This window comes from Gracilinanus agilis, chromosome 2 (assembly GCF_016433145.1).
Source record: "Gracilinanus agilis isolate LMUSP501 chromosome 2, AgileGrace, whole genome shotgun sequence".
Classification (NCBI taxonomy): Eukaryota; Metazoa; Chordata; class Mammalia; order Didelphimorphia; family Didelphidae; genus Gracilinanus; species Gracilinanus agilis.
Genome location: NC_058131.1, coordinates 683,816,311 through 683,830,559, shown reverse-complemented (window position 1 = coordinate 683,830,559; position 14,249 = coordinate 683,816,311). Strand labels below are relative to the sequence as shown.

The window sequence follows — 14,249 nt, the reverse complement described above, 5'->3', positions numbered from 1 at the left end:
TCAAGGATAGTTTCTACTCTCGGACCCCGACACCCACCTTCCGGAGGGGGGAACAAAGGCTTGGAGGACGGTGGAGTCCAACCCAAGACTGCAGGTGGGCGGGGCCTAGACCACGTGAGGCGGCGGAGCGGAGCTTGTAGAACGGTGGGGCCTTGTCCGGGGGAAGTGACCTGTTTCCGTCCCTCTTCATGTCCGGATGTGACGGTGAATTCTCGAGAGAAGATCGTGTTAGTGGGTGCTGTGACGGCGGGGGCCGTGAGCCGGCCTGGAAGCGGCGGCCGAGTCTGCGGCCGACCCCGCTCCGGCCCATGGACCGGCCCCCGGGGCTTCGGCCCGGCGCGGGCGGGCCCTGGGAGATGCGGGAGCGGCTGGGCACAGGCGGCTTCGGAAATGTCTGTCTTTATCAGCACCGGGTGAGGCAGCGACGACGGCGGGGCGAGGGGGGTAGTGGGGTGTATGTTCGCCTGCGTGATCCGTGGGTCGTTGTGGTGCCGGACCGGGTGTGGCTTTGCCCGAGGCGGTGCGCGACTCACCCTGGGACTTGTTCACGCAGGTGACCCCTGTGGCGTGATTCTTCTGTAGGTGTGACATGGCCCCATTCGGAGTCACCCTACTGCCGTGATTGACCTAGTGGTCCTGGCTAAGGCTTGGGGGTGATTCTTGGCTGGGTCGACTTTCGGGGTTTAGATCGTGTGTGTGTGTGATTTGAGTGCAAGCACTATTGTACGGAGAGGTTTGCATGTTACTGAACTACTTAGAGAGGAATCCATTATTAGACTGTTAGCATGTTCTTTCCACCATCAATAGAGCTCCTTGAATGCAAGGACTGTCTCTCCTTTTCTTTTTATCTCCAGGGCTTAGCGCAGGGCCTGACCCTTGGGAGCCACTTGACAAATCCTCTTTGACTTGGGAGGGAGGTATGAAGAAGAGGAGGAAAGTAGAGCAGGTAGTATTATGGGCTTCGTTGGCACTTGGATTGTATATGGTCCTGCTCTAAAGTATCAGGTGGGAAAGTCAGCCGTATCGTCTCCTACATTCAATATTTATGACCTTTTCATCCCATTTCAACTAGAAACCACAGTCAACCCACCTCAGATCTCTGTCACAGAACAGTACCAACTTGAAGATCTGAACTTTCCAAGTCTGCTGTCTTCACAGCCTTCTCTCTTTCTACTCATTATTCCCTGAAGCTATTGTTCAAACCTTTCTTCCCTTTCCACCGCTCACTAACTGCTTCCAGCCTTTCATATTTACTTGAAGTAGGTGACTTAGTCTCCTACTTTAAGGAAAAGTTGGGTTATGAATGGGGGAGATTATGGATTGGGAATGATATGAGAAGAAAGCATTGAAGAGGTGCTATGTATTGATGAAAAGAAAACCCTGAATACTGTAGACTTTTTTCAAGAAGTCTGGAAAACGAAAGAGTAGAGGAAGATGATTCAGGAATTTATTGGGAGCCGTGAGAACTATTTTTAAGGGTAAGGGAGACCTCAGCCTGTTCATAGAATGAGAGGAATCCCTGAGGATGGTTCAAATAGTTGATGGAAAAAGGTCTTGAAAAGATCGGTGGAAGAGAATAGGATTAAGCAATTGTACTTCCATGCTTTGGCTTCTGTGATACTAGATTTCCTGGTCTTCCTTCTACTTTTCTATCTACTTAGTTTTCTTTTCTGGATCTTCTTTTATAGGATTATGGATTTAGAGCTGGAAGGAAGCCCCCACCTCCCCTCCTTTTACAGATGAGGAAATTGAGACATAAGTGATTTGTCTATAGTTAATAAATAACAGAGCTTAATTGGAACATAGCCCCTCTTGCTCCAAATCAGTCCTTTCTATGTATTCCTTTGGTTTTGCTTGTGGCTTCATTTTTTTTCTTACACCTCTGGTAATTTTTGTAGACTCCCATAGTTTGAACAAACACCTGTGTGCTGATACTGACTCAAGGATTGACCTTAAGTATTGCTGTAGTGTACTATTAGTTCTCCAGGCAGAGGAAATACAAAGATTTAAACAGTGCTTTCATCTCTTATGTTGTCTGGTCAAGTGATCAAACATTTTTCCTATTTACAGTGTACCAGATATTGTGCTAACCCCCTTTTCTTTGGCCTTATCTATAAAACTTATCTAAGAAGTTAAATAACTATTATTTCAGGTAATAGATGATGAAAAGTGGTAATCCTTTTTATTTTTTATTTTATTTTTTTTTTTGTGATCATAGCTTTGTATTCAATATAGTTTAAATTGAAGTTATCCTTGCATCCTTAAAATTTTTTTGAGAGTATTTCCACTCTTGGGGCATATTGAAATTCATTTGAGCTTTGTTTCAACACATGAAACAATCTATCCTTATGTAGTATTTTAAAATAACTTTTCGACCATGAAAGATGATATTAAGTATTTTATTTAAGAAGTCATTCTTATTAATTGTAGCATACATGTGATAATGTTTAGCAAATAGTTAAATTTATTGAAAATTTTATATTAATTCATTTTGTTTTGACACAAGGCTCTACCCTACTCCAAACACTCAGATCCTCTACAAAATTTATTCCCTGAAAAATTAACAAAACTACCTTAGAGAACGATTGGTAGCAAATATTGCTTTACAATTTTGTAGTTTTAACAGTCATTAATAAAAGTATGTTTTCTTTAACTTTAGTATTTACATTTTCTATTGTTTTTACTTGAGGTTGTCATCTAGTATTGTCTTTATTAACATATTTGTAATCTCATGTATTGTTATTTTGTCTTTTTTCTTCAATTTGGACCACTTTACAGTCATATGTTTCTCTGAAATTTTAATTTTCATTTTTACTTGCAATGTAATAATATTTCCTTACATTCATATGCCACAGTTTTTTCAGCTATTTAAAGTTTGATGGACGTATTTTGTTTCTGGTTTTATTATTATTGCAAAGGATGTTGCTTTGTATTTCAGTTCAGTTCGACAAATAAAAGTACCTGCTTTGTGCAAAAGACACTGTTAAGTTCTGGAAAATGCAAAGACAAAAAAGTGAAGCCCACAAGGAATTTAAATTATACAATAATATATGTTTTGACCTAATATTGGAGCCCCAGAATTGCTGTATAGTGAATTTGGAATTTGCTGATCATGTCATGTACTTGTTTTCTGTAATAATTTTTAAAGTCTCATTCGATATTCTCAAAGATCATGTTGTGACGTGTCTGCCACAGGGGATGAATTTACAATTTGCTGTCTTGATTCTGTGATTGAAGATTGTTGTTAGTTGGTCTTGTAGAATTAACAGAGGTGTGGCATGGCAGTTAGTGGTATTAGAAATTCGGGGTTAGAATGTTTTTATGAAGACTAAGTTAGGCTGGATAAGCACCCTCAGTTCCAGTCATGGGTTGGTTTCAGTCTTTCATCTGACAGTCTTAAACTTTATGTATTAATAAATGATAAGGAATGAGGAAAAGAAGCTATATCTGTTTTCTGATGTTACTTGTAAAAGAAAGAGCATTGTGATTGGAGGTAGGGAGATAATTGTAATGATTTAAGTGAATGGGTGCCTATGTTATTTTATATATTTGAAAGTCAGTTGTAAAGAATAGGTAGTTGACATCTTCAAGTCCTTTACTCACTACAGATGTTTGTATCTAATTAGGGAAGGTCAGTATGTGGTTTATGGTAAATGGGAAAAGAAGAAAGGGTTGATTGCCCAAGACTAAAGAACTATTCTGTACTAGAATGTATCTTCTTCCTCTCAATCTTTTTCTCTCTCTTTTTTTTTTTTTCAGGAACTTGGTAACAAAATAGCTATTAAATCTTGTCGCTTGGAGCTAAGTGCGAAAAATAAAGACCGGTGGTGCCATGAAATCCAGATCATGAAGAAGTGAGTATATTTTGAGAGTTATGATTCTTCTGACTCTTAATACGTGCTTAATAGCAAATGTCTGAGAATTCTCTTAGCCTTTTTTTAAATATAAATTGTTTTAGAGTTATTAAAAATATATTTTATATTAAAAATAGAATAGACTATATAGGAATAGAAACTAAGGAGATTTAGCAAAACAAGTCATCTATACATATATAGTATGTATTTGTGTGTATAAATTGTCTGCACTCTGAGGGCACAATCATACGTCCTAATTTAAGGGTTTTGCCACTTATGTTGTGCATACTTTCTTTTGTTGATGGCACCTAATAGGAACTTGTCTTGTTATCATTTGTATTGGATAATTTTCAGAGTGCTTTTAGATCCTTCATCTCTTAGGAACCTATAACAACCCTAGGAAGTATGTTTAGAGAGATTGAATGACTTTCCTTGGGTCATACAATTAATAAATAGCAGAGATTTGAACCCAAGTCTTTTGATTCCTATTTCACTGTGTTTTCTACTGTATCTGTTTTCTACTGTTTTCTATTGTAGCCTGCCACTTAAGAGGAAATGCCAGTTGGTATTTGGAATGATGACTTGGCCCTTCAAGATCCTTACTTTTTCCCTTTATTTTCACTATATTCTTATAATTGCAGAATATTAATATATTTTAGAAAGGTTTGTGAGACTTCCAGTTAACTGTCTAATGGATAATTGTTCCCTCTTTTTTTTTTCCTATTTCTTCCAGTCAATGAAACTGTATAATAAATTAATAGACTAGACAACACCACCAGTTGTTATTGATATATTTCAGTATCATTTATATTATTATGAACATCATTGTACTAAGTGGTCAGAAGAGTTGGACTAAATAACTTTAAGATCCCTCTAAGTACTTTTTACTGTGGCTTTTTAAGGAGGAGTCATATTTGTTAAATATCCCTTCCCTTATAGATTGGGCCAGACAGCATACTTTGAGTGAAGAAGTGACTGGCGAGTGCACAGTGCTGATGAGGCCAGGGTTATAGGTCCAGTGCCCACACTAGCCAAGTAATTTTGAACAGAGAAAAATTCCATTTCACATCTGGACACTAACTTTGGCCAGGCATCTGGTAAGGGCATGCTGCTGGTCACCAGGGTAATTTCACATGGCATTTTGTAACTCATTCCCGTTATTGACAGCAGTTTTAAATATATTTTCTCTCAAAGTCCTGCTTTCTTTGGGCTGCTGGTTTGCAACATATCTGAATGCAGACTCATCAGCTATGAAACTATGGGGCCAATCTTGTCTAACCCCCTCATTACAGATGTGGAACCTGAGGTCCTTTGAGGGAAAGTAACAAGCTTGAGGTCACAGGGCTAGTGAGTGGGACAACAGGATGGGAGGCTAGTTCTTCTGATTCCAAGTCTTCTGCTCTTTCTATTACACTGTTTTGTCTCCTCCCTCCTGGGCATGTTCACAGCAAACTTGTAGGCCCCTGTGGTGAAACACAATGAGGTGGTGTCACATAAGGAGAAATTTCGAATTAGCATTTTGCTCTTTTCTTTTTAGGCTGAATCATCCTAGCGTTGTAAAGGCCTGTGATGTTCCTGAGGAGATGAATTTCCTGATTAATGATGTCCCTCTTCTAGCCATGGAGTACTGTTCAGGGGGAGATCTTCGGAAGGTAGTTGAGGCTGTTTTGGGTTGCAGGAGGTTGTCACTCTTATCACTGACTTGCTTAGTTTATTCAGATTTGGTAGGAGTGTTCACAGTGGTGGGTTGATAGTTTAATAGATTTTCCATAGTGTTTTTGTGGTGGAAAAATGTGACCAAAATCCTGGGATTTATTTATGGTGCCTTCTTAGAAAAGCTTGTCAGTAGTATTAGCCACATAGTAGTAGATTTGATGAATAACATTTTTTCTTTCTCTTTCTGACATTTTTTGACTGCCCTCTTCTATTTCAAATCTGCCATTGATACTTGTCCATCTGGCTATAGGACTATTATCTTTGAGGTCTTTAAAGTTCTTGAGATTTAAATGTTCTCTCTTCTTTCTTCTTTCTCTTCTGTGTACTAGCATGGAATTTATATAGTCTCAGTATAGATTTTGGGCATTTTTTCCCATCATTGTCTATTTTTTTTTTTTGGTCATAATGCCTTACTTCAGGGTAAAGTTACCAGTGAGTATGACTGTAGTTATGTGTTTTTAAACCTTTGTTTTCTTCCTTTAGTTACTCAACAAACCAGAAAATTGCTGTGGACTTAAAGAAAGTCAAGTACTTTCTCTGCTTAGTGATATTGGTATGTAATTTCTCAAATTGCCAGAATTTGATTGTTACTAGTGTTGGGTGTTTGATGAAGGAAAGAGAGCTGTGTACAATGTTAATACTTCAGACACACTGAGGAAATGCTTGTGTACTTTCATGAAATATGAATTGGAATTCAAAAATTTCTGTGAATGTCAAAACCAAATTGAATTCAAAATCTATGATAATAGTATTGCTTTCTTACTAGACAATATCTCTAGCTTAATAACAGAAATGTTTTAATTTATTTGACAGATAACTACATAGAATTAAATTTTTTGTAACTTTACTGTATCACTTAGAAGTCACCTTTTCTAGTTAATATAGCAATGTTATGCATTTGACTTAAACACAGTTTTGAATTTTTTTGTGTCTGGCTCTGCATGTGAGCAACTATGATCATGAAACTCCATGGATATATGAGAACCAGGAGAGTTTCCTCATGAGATTGTTGGACTAAGAGTTTGGAGTCAGGAGAATTTCGGTTCGGATCTTGGCTCTAACCCTTAGTAATTGATCTTTGTCAGTTCCCTAATTTATAAAATGGTAATAATAATACTTGTATGAGGAGGAAAGCCTTAAATAGCTATATAAAAATGAATTGTTGTTAGTCCCTCAAAATATATTTTTTATATTCATTTAGGGTCGGGGATTCAATATTTGCATGAAAATAGAATTATTCACAGAGATCTAAAACCTGAAAATATAGTTCTTCAGGATGTTGGTGGGAAGGTAGGTAAAATGCTGAAGGACCTTTACATACCTGCTAAGTGTAGCACATCTAGCTTATTCGGGTTGAGAGAAGGATCAAGGTATTTTAAAGTTTTTGTATTTTACTCTGGGGGAAAAAAATGTAGCTTCACTGATGCCTTTTTACACCAACTTTAATTTAAGAAGTTTGTATACCCTCTAAATTCTAAGTGTAGTCCAAGCATCTTAGCCCTTTTATTTGGCTCACTGTTAAATTTGGAAATTTTGATTCTCTATTTCCCAAACAAATGATTTTGAAAAGATATATAGATCACTAATAAGTACACATAGTATCCATGAATATTAATATAATTTGAGTTGTTTTCTGGAATATATTTTAAGGAAAAAACTTTTCTGAGTAAGGCTATCTCTATTGTCATCTCTCTGCATTTTGAAACTTTCTTTTCTTTTGCCCAAAGCATAAAACTCTTGTAGGACTGTCCTTGGCATAGAGTATTATGCCGCTCCAGGTGTTCTTCATAGAGGTTGCATTAGCACAGAGCATGTCAGAGATAGCAAGACAGTATTTTTTTCTGGGTTTAATGCTACAAGTCCGAATGAAATTTTGGAATTGATACAGAATTGCTTGAAAGCAAATGTAAAGTAGCAGACTTATAATTATCTTGCTTTTTGAGTTCATTTGTTTTTGTCAGTCACTCTAGACTTTCCCTAGAAACATCAGCCTAATACATTTTATAATTCAAAAAGCCAACTAAGTCTTGGGCATTGTCAGGAGGGGCATTAGAAACAACATTTTAAATATGTATTTCCTCTCTTCTGTAAACTTACAGTGTGTACCTTCTAGGAATCTTATTGCAATTCTGGTTACCCCACATAGAGAAATTAGAGAGCTGGCAAAAGTCCAAAGTAAGGCATCCAGAATGAATGAGGGGAATCATTTAGGAGAATGAATGTGAGGCAGTGATGTGGAGATAGAAAAGACAATGCCTTTCCAGTTAGGAGAGATTACTTGATAGATGGGATATGATTAGATTTCTGAAAATCATTAAGAATTTGAACTTGGTGTATATAGAACAAGTCATTCCAGATTAACATTATTTTCCTTTTTTGAAAAGTTAATTAGACTGGTAGATGAAGAGACTTCATTAGTAGATATTGTTCACCTACATTTCAGCAAAGCATTTGGGAAAGTCTTTTAATGCTGCCCTTGTCAACAAGGAGGATATCGGCTAGGTGACAGTGTACTTAGGTTACTTTGAAACAAGTTGATTGATAGGAACCCCAAAATAGTCATTAATGAGTTGCAATTTGGCATACCCCAGGGCTTTGACTTTAGTCCTGTGTTTCACATTTATATCAGTGATTTGGGTGAAGGTACAACAGATTAATTTATGAGATTTACAGATGACCAAAGGAGGGGGGTACCATTAAAACCTAACAAAGATCTAATGGTGTCTGCACTACTGAAATTTTAATTGGTTCTTTATTGCCTGTAGTATAAAATACAAAATCTTTAGCCTGACCTCTTAAGTCCTCTACTATCTGGCCCTAATCCACCTTTTGAATCTGATTTCTTATTGTGGAGAGTGAAAGATGAAATGACTGAAGAAACAAAAGTTCGAGTTTCTGGGCATATTGATTTTTTTAGGGAATTGGCATATTGTCAGTGGGAAGAATTGGGAGAAAATCTTCTTGTATCGTTTAGAGCTGGGAAGCTGGACCACATCCACGTACTTTACTAAGGACCTACGTTGTGCTGACCAGAAACCTGGTTAGATCCAAAGATTGATGTAAAGAGTTTTTTTAAAATTATGCAGCTCAAGCAACCTATACAACAATGAGCTATACAACTCATCTGAAAACTGGCCCCAAACTGGTCGTCAGTTATTGTTTCCATGTTCCTTTGATTATTCACAGACACTGGGGGGAATGGGATACCTTTTATTCTGATATTAGGGAATTACAGCTGTTCCCTACCCCTCCCAACTTGGAAAGTTCCCAATTTTTCCTCTAATGAGAATCAGATTGCCTAATATTGTATTATGGTTAATTGTTTCTTTTTAATTAACTGGCTTTATTTGATTAATTATTTTTAGTGTATTTAAAAAAAAAAACCTACCTCTGTATTCAGGGTCCAGTGCTAAAGCTGAAAGAAGGCTACTGTTAGGCAGTTGGCATGCCTTGCTTAATAAATTGAAATCCTCAGAAGCTTGAGCTTTTGTTTTCTCAGTCATTTCATTTTTGACCTGCCATAATATTGCTCTATTTCATACACTCCCACCAGCTATATGTAATATTCTATTTTCTACCTTCTTGACTTTGTACAGATGGTTTCCTCTGTGGTCCCCTCCTTTCATTTCTTGTAAAATCTCTAGTTTCTTTATAATCACACCTTGGTGCCATGCCCTTGCCTGAGGTTTCTCTTGATCTGTGCTAGTTAGAGACTCTTCCTTTCTAAGTTACTTTGTATTTTATGTACTTTGTATTTTCTTCTCTGTGTTCATGGATTCTCTCCAGTAGAATGTAAGCTCCTCAGGGGCAGGGGTTTTTCCACTTCTGTTTCTGTCTTCCTAGTTTTTCTAGCCCAATGCCTTGCATCCATGGGAGGTGATTAATAAATGTGCATTGTACTCAACTGAATTTAACTACAGTGGATTGATAGTCTGGAGCCAGAAAGATCTTAACAGGCTAGCTCACTGGGGCAGATTGAGTAAGATGAAATATAATGGGGATAAATGTCAAGTCTTACTCTTGAGTTAAAAAAAAAGTTCACAAGGTTAAGACTGGGAGATTTGACTAGATAGTTCATCTGAAAAAATAGCTAGAGATTTTAGTGGGCTGTATGGTAAAAAATAAGAGCATAGTGGCATCTAGAAAAGCAAATGCTATCTTCAGTGTCTAGGATGGGGGTAGTGCTTGTCCTGCCAAATTCTCATATTCTGACATACCACACAATCAACATGAATTTATTTAGAATATTGCCAGTGAATCTACAAAAAGGCAAAACAGCCCTTGCCCTCAAGGCTCAGAGTACCATCTTTTGGATAAGAAACAGATAAGCTGTCAAGCATCCAGAAGTGGAGGAAGGTTTTCAGATTCCCTAACACATGAGAGACTTTTTTTTTTAAGCTTTCCATCTTAGAATCAGTACTGTATTGGTTCCAAGGCATAGAAACAGTAAGGGCTAGTCAGTGGGGGTTTAGTGACTTGCCCAGGGTCACATAGCTAAGAAATATCTGAGGTCAAATTTGAACCCAGGACTTCCCATCTCTAGGTCTTTCTAAGTTACCTACCTGTCTCCAAGAGAAGATTTCTGTGGAAATGAGATGAATTTTAGGCTTAGATGGCCAATTGAACAGTGTTATTTGCACACTCTTGGTTTCTTTGATGAGGAGCAGTCTCTGCTTTCAGAGAGTTTGTAATGTAGTAGTACCAGTTGACTGGATATAGGGGAAAGGAAGTTAGAAATACTTCATAGGCTAGAAGATGATGGCAACTTTGGATCAAGCAATATTTGTAATTTTGATACATACCAACTGATTTGATGGAGATTGTGAGAGGTGGTGATTGACAAGGCAGCAGCCAGAAGGAAAAAAGGTTGCCAGTTCTCTGGAATCCATGACACAATGCTATTTATATTTAAGGTCCTAAGAATTAAGGTTTTGAACTTTGAATCAGATTCAGAGCTGAACCAGTAGCAAGGGAAGAAGACTGGAAGATTGGAGTGTTTGGTTCTTTTCCCCTTAAAAGGAATCCTTTGCCTCTTATCCTCTTTTTGCTTGCAAACTATAGATCAGTCGGTTCTGCTTTCAGGTGGTGGTTTTTAAAATTTAAAAGTTATGCTTGCCTTTGTCCTCCAGTATTAGTGTATCCTTTAATATTTTTCCAGCTAGTAAACTTAACTCATCTGATTAATTTTCAGATAATTCATAAGATAATTGATTTGGGATATGCTAAAGACCTCGATCAGGGAAGTCTATGCACATCTTTTGTGGGAACGCTACAATATCTGGTGAGGCCTATTCATTTTCTTTCTCATAGAGATTAAGGGATTTTCATTATTCTTTCTTATATATTCCTGAAGGTCCTGAGTGACCTTCAGGAGTTGGCAAAATATTCTTTCCTCTCCTCAGTTTTTTGATGTTTAAACATTGTGTCTTTCAAAGGCCCCAGAGCTCTTTGAGAACAAGCCGTATACTGCTACTGTTGATTATTGGAGCTTTGGGACAATGGTATTTGAATGTATTGTGGGATATAGACCTTTCTTACATCATCTGCAGCCATTTACATGGTAAGAAATGGAAGAAAAATTTTTGTTGGGTGTTTTGGGAATGGGAATTAGGAATTCACTTTTTTGTAAGCAAAAATTCAATTGAAATGTAAACCGTCAATTCTGTCTTAAAGTCTTTTTATATAATGAGGTTATCCATTGTGCGTACTTTATTTTCCAGGCATGAAAAGATTAAAAAGAAAGATCCCAAACATATATTTGCTTTTGAAGAGATGACTGGAGAGGTTCGGTTTAGTAGCCACTTACCTCAACCTAATAGCCTCTCTAGGTAAGTGGATTGTCATTGAGATAATTTTCCTCAGTTTTTCTAGGATTGGTTAAGGACGTCATAGAGTAATTTGGTTTGCCAAGCAGAGATTTCAGTCATTTGGGTGTGGGAGGTCAGTTCCCCATACAGATCTCCTTTGCCCAATCTCTAAGAAATTATCTGGATGACAGCATACATGATTTCATTGTAGAAGAGAGCTGGGATCTCCTGTGTGTATTGCCAATGACCACAGAAAGCATTTTGTGCATGAATCCAGAGGCTTTTGTGGGGCAGCGAGGTAGCACAGTGGATGGGCCTGGAGTCGCGAGGTCCTAGTTTCAAATTTAGCCTCAGATATTTCCTAATTCTGTGGCCCTGGGCAGAGCACTTAACCCCAGTTTCTTTGCCCTTACTGTTCTTCTGCCTTACAAATAATACTTAGTATTAAGGGATACTTAATATCTATTCTAAGAAGGTAAGATTCAAAGAAAAAGTCTTGTTTGTCTAACTTGCTGCTGGCTTGCTTGGGGCCAGGGGAGTGGGGTAAGGGGCTCACTGTTGACTCATACCTGGGCTCAGGACTTTGATGGGCTTGCAGGGTGATGTGCCCTCGACTGTGCTTGCCTGTGAGAGAGATCTTTCTGCTGACCTTCTAAGGCCTGTTGACCTGGAAAATTGCTTTCCCCTGTCCCTTTGTGGGTTCTGTCCCTCCAGAATTTGTTTTGAGGTGCTAATTTAATGTCGTTTGGAGGGGAATTTGGGAGAATTTAGGGCTCTGCCTCTGCTCTGCCCTGTGGGTCAGCTTTACTTCTCTGACTTATTTGCCGTTGAGCCCCTTTCTATTTCAGTATTACTTAGCAGTTAAGATGCATGATGGACAACGAAGCAGTGAGATAGGAAATGTCCAGAGCCAGGAGCCCCGCTTTGTCCTGGGGTGACTTCTCTGTGTGATTCCTCTCCCTGTGCTGTGTGTGCTTTAGTTTCATAGTGGAGCCCATGGAGCAGTGGCTGCAGTTGATGCTGACGTGGGATCCTCAGCAGAGAGGGGGAAGCCTAGATCTCCTGCACAAGCAGCCGGCGTGCTTTGTGCTCATGGAGCAGATCCTGAACTTGAAGGTGAGCCATGCCACATTCTGCTTGGGAACCTTTAAAGGCAAGTTAAAGCTTCTTTAGGAAGTGACTAGGAAAAAGAGAAGTGGAAATAACAGCACTGGGACTCATTACATTCACCTTCGCCTAGTGCTAGTCTTGCTTTTCTTCGTGGGGCAGCTGGGAGGCACAGTGACAATAATGTTGGACTTGAGAGTCACTAATGGTTTTGTGACCCATGATCACATGACCTCTCAGACTCAGTTTCCCCATCTGCAAAATGGAAATTACAATGGCACATGCCTCAGAGTTGTTGAAAAGATTGATTGAGTTAACATTTAAAGTGTCATATAAATGCTGTTATGATTATTGTTAGTAAAAGTGTTTTCAGGACTTAGATTTTGTGAAATAGACAAAAGTCAGTATAGATTCTACTTTCAAATGGTTCATCACATCGCCCCTTTTAAACTTTTATATATTTATTTAAACCCTTACCTTTTGTCTTAGAATCAGTACTGTATATTGGTTCTAAGGCAGAAGTCTGGTAATGGCTAGGCAATGGGAGTTAAGTGACTTGCCCAGGGTCACACAACCAGCAAGTGTCTGAGGCCAGAATTGAACCCAGGACCTCTCATCTCTAGGCCTGGCTTTCAGTCCACTGAGCTACCCAGCTGCCTCCTGCTCCATTTTTTCCACTCAGGGGGTCACTTGCCTAGATTAGGCTGTCATCACTTCATACCTAGTCTGCTACAACCTTCTCCTAACTGGCCTTCCTGACTCCAGGCTTTCCTCAGTATAGTTCATCTCTTATGTATTTGCTTAAGAAGTTGCCGTGACTTCTTGTTGTTAACCAAGTGAAGTCTGAGTTTTCAGGGCCATCAATTGTCCATTCCAACATCCAACCTTATTTCCTATTACTTTTGTAGATGTAGCCTCCACTCCAGAGAAAGACCATTTTTCATCATTTTCCCCCCCAACATATGGTGCTCATTCCTGGCTCTGTAATTTCCTTTAATCAATCCCCACTCCAACCCCCATCCCCCTGCCCCCATTCACCTCCTCCCCTTCCTGCTTATCTGAAACTGACCCCTTCAAGTTTAGCTTCCTCCATGGACCTCTCCTATCTCCAGTGCATGTCATCACCTTTTTTTATCCCCATTATAATTTGTTGACATAAACACAAAGTATATACTGAGCATATGTGCTCTAGTCTGTGTCTTAGCCATTTGTGTCTCTTAATTCTTTATTATTGCTGAATTGTTGATGTTCCTGTTGGTTGACATCAGGGCAGTGCCTTATGTTCTTGTTGTATGTCCCACTGTGTCCAGCACAAGGCCAGTTACGTTAGAATCCTTTAACAAATGTTTAATTGATGTAGGAGACTGGTATGTGGAGCAATTCTCATTGCATAGCCAGGTAACTCTTTCAATGATTATTTCGTGCTCAGGTACCCATTATTTGCAGGCCATAAGCTAGAATCGAAGGAAATATGCATTCACAGTAGATTGATTGGTTGCTACTTCTTTGTAAACTTTGATTTGGACCCAGATATCCTGTTGATATCATAAAAAGCCATTTGGGTTTCTTCTACTTTGATTTTTTCTTTCTACTTTTTTAGCAGGTGATTGAAAGGTGTGCTGGCAAAGGAGGATTGGCTGATTAGGAAGTGTTTGTTGGCTCTGATGCCATTTGGCTCTGTTTGTTTCTGGCTTGGTTGCATCTATAGAGCACTTTGGTTCTCTCTGTACTCATATGCTGCCATCCTCAAGCATGACTGCATGTA

At 38.7% G+C, this 14,249-nt stretch overlaps 1 protein-coding gene across 1 annotated transcript in view; it reads left to right on the top strand.

Moving 5' to 3' along the window:
• Positions 1–308: 308 nt before the first annotated feature.
• Positions 309–14,249, top strand: part of CHUK (component of inhibitor of nuclear factor kappa B kinase complex) — a 35,865-nt gene continuing 21,924 nt past the window's right edge. The window contains exons 1-9 of the mRNA XM_044662875.1: positions 309–413; positions 3,760–3,854; positions 5,392–5,506; positions 6,054–6,123; positions 6,772–6,860; positions 10,762–10,851; positions 11,006–11,130; positions 11,291–11,398; positions 12,358–12,493. Of these exons, the coding sequence (XP_044518810.1) occupies positions 309–413; positions 3,760–3,854; positions 5,392–5,506; positions 6,054–6,123; positions 6,772–6,860; positions 10,762–10,851; positions 11,006–11,130; positions 11,291–11,398; positions 12,358–12,493 (933 nt within the window). The remainder of the gene's footprint in view (positions 414–3,759; positions 3,855–5,391; positions 5,507–6,053; positions 6,124–6,771; positions 6,861–10,761; positions 10,852–11,005; positions 11,131–11,290; positions 11,399–12,357; positions 12,494–14,249) is intronic.